A 10,150-nucleotide genomic window follows, 5' to 3' on the forward strand; every position below is an offset into this window, starting at 1 on the left:
TTGTAGATGTACCTTTGTATTTAAAAGTCTAGTAGTATCAAGTAGCCAGTTTTTCTTACAATATGTGACTGTTGGCATCAGATACAAGTAGAATAGAAAACAGAACCATGTATTCATTCTAACTATGGAAGATTTTTGCTGCCTGTATATGTATGTGTATGCCGGCTCGTTATGTTGCCAATTTTGCCAGTCCAATTATGGGTTAAATCTTTGGTTAGAGAGACCTGCATTTCATGGCTCTTTCTCCACAGTTCATTCTCCCAAGTCATCCAGCAAGGATTGCACCTGAAATTGGCAAAAAGATTACAGTGAGAACAAAGAAAAATCCATGTCACAAAGTAGAATGGAAAGGGTGCCTATTACTGTTATGTACAAAAGTACAAAATTCATGTTGAGATTTTAAGATTTGCTTACCAACTCTTCAGTTGAAAGCTGCTTTTGTAGCATGCCTAAAGGTAGAAAAGAGTTCATCAATTATATTTCATACCAAATATTCCCAGAACTACCAATAGGATCTCAGGATTTTTATCGGTATGAAAATCAGTCCAATAGGAACTCAGGATTCTCTGTCTGTATCTGTATCTGTGTAGCCGGTATAACCGCCTTTCGGCGTAACACACCAGCTTCGCAGGCACGCGGTGCGGCGGCAGCTGGCTATATTACACCGATCGACTTGTTATACCTAACCCTTGAACTTCTAGCTCTAGACGTTTAAAGCTATCTATTGACAATGCCCCTACTCTACTTGGTGACACTACAGAAACCAGTCATCACAACCTCTAACACTATGGTAACAGACAGTTCTCAGTCTGACAATAATTGGTTCATGTCAGCACATGTATAAATCAACAGGATAAAGATGTTCCCTGACTTTGAGGTCATTGAGCATCTAGGGGCATGGCTGTTGAATGGACTGCTAGAAATATGACTAGGATGATAGCAGAATATACAAAGTATAAAACTGAGTAACTTCTTACTTTCTACCATGAGTTTCGGGTCCTTCCCTCCTCCATGTGCCAGCATCTCCCTTCTGTACCGTTCACCCATAGTGCTGGAAAACACAAGTCACAATGTTAATGTTGTAAGAAGCATATTTTTCACCTCACTTCTACACTTAGAACTGCGGCTGTAAATAGCTATTTGAAAACTATTCATTTATGCCAATTGTCCAATATCTAATGTTTTGAAGTACACCAAATTGGTGTGATACTATGATACCTGTTCACTGTGAGCGTAACACTGACAGACAGAAAAAGGTCCATGTAGACACCAACAGATTCCTACATGGACATTTTTTCAAAACTGTCTGTCAGTGTTAGTCACACAGTGAACAGGTATCATATATTCAAGTGTTTTGTAGGTAGCATAGATTTACCATAACTGTTTTGTGGATATATTTTTCTGCTCCAACACTCACCCACTGAAAGGGTCGTCCTTGAAGCACTGGTGCCAGAGTCTGGAAGCCACAGCCCTGGACATGATGTAGGAGTAGTACTTGGCACCATAACCAACCAGGTGGTTAAATCTCAGCTGCCAAGCCTGTTCCAGGGTTACAAAATACTGGAGTTTAGTAGTAGCGTGGAGTCACATTTGGCTCTTAAATTTTAGCTTTTACACTCACGATAATGGGGACCAAAATAGGCAACTGGTGCATTAAATAGTTACCTAAAAATCAAACAGTCATACAAGTTTATCATGTGTGATTCAAAACATGAATGTGAAGTAAAATGGGCACATACTGTTCCTGGAACATGTGGCAGCCCATAGTACTTGTTCTGCAACTCTGCAAAAATATCTGTTGTGCTCTGTGTGGGAAATAAAGAAAGCAGCACCAGTAAGTAAAATTACGTGTATCACCAAAATAATAGATTAAAATTCAATGTAAAATATACAATCAGAAAGCTCTGTTTGTGCAAAAAGGGCGGAAATAATCATTAAGGCAGTTTTCCATCTTAAGACCCACCTTTCCCAGAGGATGTTTCCCATGGTACACCTGGTCCACTATAGCATATAACACCTGCTGCTGCAGCTCCTAGTGGGGTCAGAGGTGGAAGACATTGTTATGTCAGAATCAGAGACTTCAGACCTCTGAAAAGTGTTTGGGGTATTTGTGGAATTGGAGGGGATTATTAGCACAACAGGAATACAAAAGACATGTTTGTTTGTGGTGTCGTGATTTCACGTTAAGAGGACACCACCAATGTAAAACCTCCGTGAACATTTCCAGATTTACAGTAATGACTTACAGAAGCCTGGAACAGCTTCTTGGATTCACACAGCTTCTTCAACATGTCTTCAGGCAAGGTCTGAAAAGAGAAGACAGAAAAAATACATGCAGCTCAATACAACCAATGCTAATCGACATTGTAAAAACATACAACTAATTGCAATGAACAAACCAATTTGTTTATTTATCAATGTTTATGGAAAATAAAATGAATAAAAACACTTCAATCTCACCTCATCTGTTTGATAATGCCTGGCAAACTGTGACAGCACCTGTACAAACAGAAAGAAGGTTACAATATATATAACTAAACCTTCCTGAACACACCTTTATCAATATTTATTGAGATTTACCCTACATTTGTGGAAGGATTGACATTAAAGTGTTATCAAAAGGTGGCTGTATCACCTTTCACCTCACCACAAGACCATCTATGGCTGAAACATGACTGGTTCATGTATAGCCTGGTATCCAGTCTGATCGTGGTCGGGGCCGTAAGAGCTCTGGCCCGCCCGCCTCACATAGGTTTCCCGGTGTGTATTTCACGAGAGATTAATTAGCCCTCCACGAACATCGTGTTGGGGGTAAACCAAATCCCCAAGCATACTGTCTCTAATTAGCGTAACACTCCTACCGGGACGGTCTGTTGCACTGGGCGGGGGAAAGCTATTAGAGCCCCCGAAGACACAACCTGCCTGAACACCCCAATACCCCCAATCACGATCAGACTGGATACCAGGCTAGTTCATGTACAGAAGAGTTAGAGAATGGACCACGTTACCCTGTAGTCGGAGGCAAAGTACTCCATCAGAACTGAAGGGACCTCTGCAAAGTCTGTCGAACATCTGGTACCTGCAAAGATGATGAAGCAAAAGATGTTTGATGAATACAAATGTATTTAAGAGTTTTTGTCACTCTTGTTTTATTCAATACAATTGTGAATTTCTATCTTATTCTGTTCATGTCCTTTCCCACTGGCTCCTAGTATAAGACAAGACATTTGTATATGTAGAAAATTGAAGACAGGAAATAAGATAACCTTTTGTTTCTGGGGCCTACATTGTACATGTAACTTCCTATCTGTGTCCTCAATGTAACTAGCATGTGGAAATATCTTCAAAAACAAGGGTACTTACCAGTGACATGTTGATATCTTGTTCTTGCAAGCATAGCTGCACAACATAAACAGATATTAGCAAAAAGAAAACAAATATTCTGACCATACAGAAATGAAATACATGTACAGTGCAAGTTAAAAAAGAAGATTTTTCTCTACTCACAGTGCATGGCATGTCCCATTTCATGGAAGAGATTTTCCATCATCTGAAGAAAAGGGGACAAAAAGGGTACAAGCCTTAATATAACTAAGCTTTATGTGAAGAAACAACTAGGCAACAAATCAAATGAAGTAGTATCAAAATAACTCCAAAAGTTTTTTACCCCTGGCGTCAGCAATGTTGGTTTGGTCATGGAAGGAGGCCTGAGAAGAAGACAAAATATATAACATATTAGACAAATATAACAGATGAAATAAAATTTGGAATACCTTATTTCAGCATAAAACTTGACCCAATACATCTAAAACAGATTCAAAATCGACATCATGTACTGGCATATCTTGTACTTACGGATAGTGCAGCATGAGAACCACTACTGGAATCTGAAGATTAAGTACAAAACACAACATTACTTTTTATATGTAATATTTCAGTACTACATGTACTAGTTACGTTTGCTTCTTAGAAATTACAAAACTAATTTCATAAAGAATGTAACGGTTGATGACTGAACATAGCAAGAGTGATATAGTCAGGTCAGGCTAGGGCCCGACCAGTGGAAGGGCTGCTAAAAGCATGATACCGATATAGTCAGGCTAGGTTTCACTAAATAGTAGGAGTCAACAGAAAAATAGATTTACCTGGTAGTCTCCATTGTCTAGCTGCCGGCCTCCTCTGATGGTAAAATGACAGTCCTGGAGCATACAAAATTGTACATTAGAACAGGGAATATGAAATAACATTTTACATTTGGATTTTTACAAAACTTGCTAACTTATATATATAATACATTTGTGCATCTAAAATACACTACATCAATTCATGACTTTCTTTGCACTTACATGGTGGGGCTTGCCAGGTCTTTGGAAGAAGTCACAATAGATGTATCCTAGAATGCCTTCTGTCTCGTGCATCACTGCCTGAAAATAAATATTGACATGACGTATGACAATTATGATTTTGAGTTTTTATGGCTTATGACTTAGCATTCATATGTCCAATCACTATGTTTTTTTATTATTTTTGTGGATTTCTATTTATTTATGAATAAATTCTTGAAAATCAGCCTGGTATGAATGAATAAAGCCAAAGCCACTTGTGTTAACATAGTTGCAGATAAAAAAACTTGTTCTAGCTTTAGAAAATTAAAGCTTTACAAACACATTATGACTGATTTCCATGGTAACTGACCAGTTTCTTGACGTCCGAGTCCCAAATCTCTCCATTGTGGGTCTCCTGGGGTTGTAGGGAGATCCTGTAGAGTTGACTGAAGAGGTGGTTGAGACCCTCCATACATGCCCCCAGGGAAAAGTAGGGGGCATACTCTGTAGGATCTATCTTGAACCTGGAAAAAATATGGTTTCCTTTTAACAAAAAAGAGTAAACAAAAAATCTGAAATTTCATACTTCCGGCAAGTATTTTATGTTTTTGTGACCTTCAAGTTCACCCCACTTCCTGTGTCTGACCTTTTGATCTGTCATTATTTCTGTCAATAAAATCTCATCATTTTGAGGTCTTATCAATGCCTACCTATCTACAAAGTTTCATGACAATCCATCCATAGCTTCTAGACTTATTACATACTACTGTAGTACATACTTAGACAAATACATACAAGTGCTACCAAAAACATAACCTTCTTGGTGAAGGTAACAAGCAAAGATTGTTCGTACCTGTCTTCCTTGATGAAGGCACTATAATAAGGAGGGTTATGGTTACTGGGGTTGTGTTTGGACTTGAGCTGTACTCCTACATACAGCTCAGCTCAACCACCCAACACAATACTTCCATACCAAGAGGTAACAAGCAATAATGTTGCTTCAACAGTTTGGACCTCTACCAGGCTTCAGGAGGCAGCTGAAAAGAGTAAAAATTGGCCAAATAGAGAGATAACATGCCAGGGGAGTTGGTCCGCTAGAGAGTACAGTCTGCAGCACCCGGTCTACTCTTTCCAGCCGCCTCCTGAAGCCTGTTAGAGGCTAGTTTGTACCTGTCTGCCTTGATGAAAGCGCTGTAGTAAGGAGGGTCCCAGGGCTGCAGGTTAGGGTTACTGGGGTTGTGTTTGGCCTTGTAGTCTCTCATCAGGCTAAACTCCTCCATAGTCCGGTGGATCAAACCTTCCCCAGTAGCCTTCAGGAAACTCATCACTGTCTCTGGGGGATCCAGAGAACAACAGTGTAATCTTGTTAAAGCCTGGTTACCAGACCTATGTTAGCTCCTGAGTTTATGGTGAGGATAAAGGCTCGGGAGCTACAATAGGTCTGGTAAGCAGAAAGGGTAATCTTGTCAACCTTCAGCATGCTAGGAATAGGGCACTTCTTGTTTTGATTGAAATGAACAAAAGTACATGTACTCAAGCTATATAACTTATGTTAACATTAACACTTGAATTTTGAAATAGAAGCAAAGAAAGGTTGAAATAAATGTTAGCAAATGCCCAAATGCTTAGCACTCAGCAATTACAAAAAAGGTATGGCACTAGTACTGTAGTTGAACACACACACACTACAGTGGACTATCCTCCTGCTGTAGTGCTTGCACAAAGTTGTTTGGCTTATGGTCTACTGAGATGGGGGCTGCTCTATGCACCATCTCGTGTGTAAAGAACTGTGACTGTTTAATTTGCAAAACAGATAAAATCCTACAGATTTTCCTGTACCTGGATCTCTAGCCATGGTCCCTTTGAGAGTTCTGTGAGCGAAGGTTGGGTAGCCCACTAGCTGTGCCAGTTTGTGCCTGGCTGTGAGGAGGGCTTCTAACACTCTCTCCTGCTGAGGGTTGGGGTGCAGGTACAGCTTATAGGCCGCTTCACGGATCTGTCAGGGGGAAGAACAGATGCAGTACTGGTGTCAGCTGCAAGGGGGGTTGGTGAGCCATGTGTGCGCATGTAGGTGTGCCAGTTACTATATTGTAACAATGCTAATTGTTATCCCATTCTATCTCCCATGCAATCTCTGTGATTTTTAGGATATAAAATATTTTTGACAAAACACAATCAACTACATGTCAGCAAGGCCTCATATAAATGCAGAAAGTGTAAAAAATAGCTGCTATAGGTGCCACATAAGGTACCTTAGGATTGCTATCATATATAGTCTCCTGTGCCCCCTAAAGCAATGTTATACAACTATATAATTCCTTTTAGAGTCAGAAATGTTAACTTTGTGGAATACTTACAGCATCACTCCCCGAGTCTGAATGCATGCTCTGAACTATGACCTTGTCTCCGTCCACTGAAAAACTACAGAGAAAAACATTTTAAATCAATAAATGTTCTTTCTATACTTCTTAACTGTGCTAAAGTGATAAAAACTTACAAAAAGGACACAAAATTTCAAATGCAACACCACTACACTGTGAGACAAAGAAACTGACTGACCAATACTTGAGATGTTCAGGCAGTACAGACTTGGGTATAGCGTTAGGAGTGTTCACCCCCTTACTGAAGTCACTGCCCAGTGTGAGAATGTCCTCGTTCAGTCGTACTGCCAACTCTCGCTCAAGGTCAGGCAGGTGGATCCCGCTGATCTCAAAATCAAACATGAACAACTCCGCCACGCGTCTGTGGGAGAGATAAACAGCTTGTTTGTAAATAGTTGTTTATCTGCACACTTTAAGAAAAAAATGAGAGATTTCATAAGTATGTATTTTGGGTTTTCGTGACAAAACTTAAGTTTATGGGCCTCCAGGAAGTGTTTTAGGTTTTCGTGAATCTATTAGAACAGTGGAGGGGATTGTATGATGTAATTCAATCAGGTGTTACACCACTTCCTTAATTCCTCCACATACTACCCACTTACACCATACCTGGTGCATGCTGGGTCACCTTCAGGCTTGACATTCCTATGAATCATCTGTCAAAAACCCCACCCACCACCCACCATGGAACCGAAGCAATTACATGTAAAATAGTCAAAGAGACAAACCCACAACTTAGCCACCCAAAACAACTTCTGGATGAATAACACTAGTGTAGTATGCCATGGGACAGCATTCATGATAACAGGTGTTCTGCATTACATACCTGGATTCCTCGTCCATGGAAGCCATTGCTGCATCATTATGTAGTAGTCTTTTTAAGGCATCGTATAGGCCAATATTTGTATTCAACCTGTGTTGTAAAAACATCAGAATAGAGGTTTAGAGGGTGAATTTTTCAGAGTACCATTGATTCTATTTTATGCATGTGCAGCTAGTAGTTTATTGTACACTGTGAAGTAGTATACATTTTTTACTTTTCCTCAAGTTATATTATCTATTGAAAAACAAACTCCTGCCAACTTAAATGCTCCTTCAATCAACAAACCTAAAAAACATTGAGAACATGAAAAGAGTCTTACTGTTCCACCAGGGCCCCTATGTTGAAACATGTCTGCTGTGCTGCGTGGGCAAACTTGGCGTTGGGATGGACAACACGGATACAGTCAGCCTGGGGAAGATACAGAATGCAGAATTCAGATTTCAACATGATATGATCAAACTACACTGTAGTATGCTGATATACAATCATATAGTATCGATATCTACATGTACAGTATCTGCAATATTTTCGGTGTATTTACGGTGAGAGATCAGCATCAGTAGTGTAGTATGGGTATTGTAGATATTGCTTTTTTTACTTCAGTGGGTAAGGAACTGGCTGGGCAGGAAAGCTTTCCTGCATGGTTGCATCACAGGTGGTTGCAAGACTGAATGTGATCCAGCATGTACCAGTGGTTGTACAAATGTAAGTGGGTAGTATGTGGAGGAATTCAGGAAGTGGTGTGATGCCTGATAGATTATATATCATACAATACATTTAGGAAAATGCAAAACACTTCCAAGTGATCTGTGACCTCATATCCAAAGGTTACAAAAGTCCAAATTATTTCCTGGAAGTGTTTTAGATATGCCAAGTTCTAGTTTAAACTAAGACAATATAGAACTTTGCCTCACCAAGTCGGCCACCCGACAGAGAGTATCCGACAGTTTATCGAACAGCTGGACCACCTGGATACCCGTCTCCGCGGCGATGGTTGCCTTGACGAGTTCCGCAGCCTCCGCCGCCACCTTCGCCTCGGCCCGCTGGAACCCTGCAGGACTGGTCAGCTCTGGGACCTCAAACAGACCCTGGGGAGGGGGGAGGTTTGGGGGCAGTTCCAAACTAGATAGGTGTCCTACATGACCGAAGGACTCAACTCTACTGTACTGTCACTCACTGTCTGGGCTCAAAATCCTCTTTTCTACTTGCACCAGTGCAGGCTACATTGAAAATTACTTACAACAGGCATATTTTGCCTGTATGACTCATCATGATATTGGGTTTTGTGATCCTTTTTTGCTGGTCTTCAAGATTCACTTGAAAGCTTGGGCCAGTTGGAGAGATTATTGTTAAAAAAGCCTGTTTATTTCAGCCTAATAATTAAAGTATTTAGTGAATACTCTCATTATGAGGCTCAAAATAAAGATAAATATGTAAATAATTTACATATTCTCCTACTAGTAAATACACTCCCTTGTAACCAGGTTATTATAAAACTTGTAATCAGTAGCTAGTAGCAATATTATTTAGTAAGTCATAACCCTGCTTCAAATTTAGCAAGAAAATTATTTCCTAGACTAAAACTAAGTTCACTACTCACCACGTTCTCCCGGAAAAGGTTGAGCCTCTTGGCAGTTTTGGTGTTGAAGGCGGTGCCCAGCGGCGACCATGTGGCCACGTCTCGGGACCAGACCCCCCTCCCCACCGAAGACAGGCCGCCGGACGACTCGGTACGGGCCCGTAACAGCCGAACCAAACGGTTACACGGTATCAACACATTCCGCATGCTGTTGGATATGAAATGCGATAAATTTATGAGAAGTCTAGCAGTGTGAAAGAGGAATTTTAAAGTGAATCTCTCTATGTTGGACGCTACGCAACGTTTCGGTGTAAAGCCACCATATTTGATGCACAAAGGTCATTCGCGTAGCCCATTCAATGGAAAGGGGGGTTTCTGGTGACAGAATAATCAATGGTCGATTTTATGAATACATTGGCAAAGGGTAAACGAATAAGATGAAATTAAATGAATCTGTTAGACAGTGTCTTTCTAAAATTTCAATAACACTTTCTGTCAGGTCATGGAAAAGTAATACAGATATGAACTCAAAAACAAATTTGTTATTGCAGGAAATGGTATGGGGCTTTTATTATGCACTGCGCAATGCAGCGTTGCAGCCACAAAAATGATAAAATAAAATAAAAAAAAGGTTTATAGTAGTTTAAATATTGGAAAGAAACACTAATTAGTCTATCATATGCTTTTCCGTTCTGCAAGCATCTGGTATATTGTGGCAAAGTTTAGTGCACAATAATTGTAATAATGATTATGTAACAGGTGCAATGCAAGGCAATGGGTTGTATAAGACATGTAGATTCTAGACTATATAAATATACGATAGAAATATATAAACATAAAATAATGATAGAAGGCACGATGCACGGTGTAATGTGCAATAGCGGTAGAAGGCACAGTGATCAGTTGCATGTATTTTATACAGCAACATATCTTGATAATCTTAGGTAATGTTGAATAATATGTCTCTATGCGACCTTTCATAGTGTTGACCGCATGCACATGTAAAAAAAAAATAATGTGACGTCATCACGCATGCGGGCTAGGC

General features: G+C 40.0%; 1 protein-coding gene across 1 annotated transcript; it reads right to left on the minus strand.

Annotated features, from left to right (window-relative positions):
• Positions 1-265: 265 nt before the first annotated feature.
• On the minus strand, positions 266-9,431 carry LOC109484994 (mitochondrial intermediate peptidase-like). The gene is made up of 23 exons (XM_019788367.1): positions 9,127-9,431; positions 8,441-8,614; positions 7,846-7,934; positions 7,530-7,616; positions 6,885-7,067; positions 6,683-6,746; positions 6,165-6,321; positions 5,496-5,658; positions 4,696-4,849; positions 4,347-4,424; positions 4,146-4,199; positions 3,856-3,887; positions 3,668-3,707; positions 3,508-3,550; positions 3,364-3,399; positions 3,009-3,079; positions 2,461-2,499; positions 2,247-2,306; positions 1,964-2,032; positions 1,740-1,805; positions 1,418-1,539; positions 951-1,051; positions 266-285 (listed from the first exon to the last, which is right to left on the minus strand). The coding sequence occupies exons 1-23, from the start codon at positions 9,310-9,312 to the stop codon at positions 266-268; spliced, it is 2,088 nt and encodes a 695-aa protein (XP_019643926.1). The 5' UTR covers positions 9,313-9,431.
• Positions 9,432-10,150: the final 719 nt, after the last annotated feature.

Source organism: Branchiostoma belcheri, unplaced genomic scaffold (genome assembly GCF_001625305.1).
Source record: "Branchiostoma belcheri isolate BF01 breed outbred unplaced genomic scaffold, Haploidv18h27 scaffold72, whole genome shotgun sequence".
Lineage (NCBI taxonomy): Eukaryota > Metazoa > Chordata > Leptocardii > Amphioxiformes > Branchiostomatidae > Branchiostoma > Branchiostoma belcheri.

Excerpts from the sequence above, each read along its gene's own strand:
- LOC109484994 (XM_019788367.1), bottom strand. The coding sequence starts at position 9,312 with ATGCGGAATGTGTTGATACCGTGTAACCGTTTGGTTCGGCTGTTACGG. Across the intron at positions 3,400-3,507 it reads AATGGGACATGCCATGCACT|CTATGCTTGCAAGAACAAGA; the intron begins GTGAGTAGAGAA and ends TATGTTGTGCAG. Across the intron at positions 2,307-2,460 it reads GGCATTATCAAACAGATGAG|ACCTTGCCTGAAGACATGTT; the intron begins GTGAGATTGAAG and ends TTCTCTTTTCAG.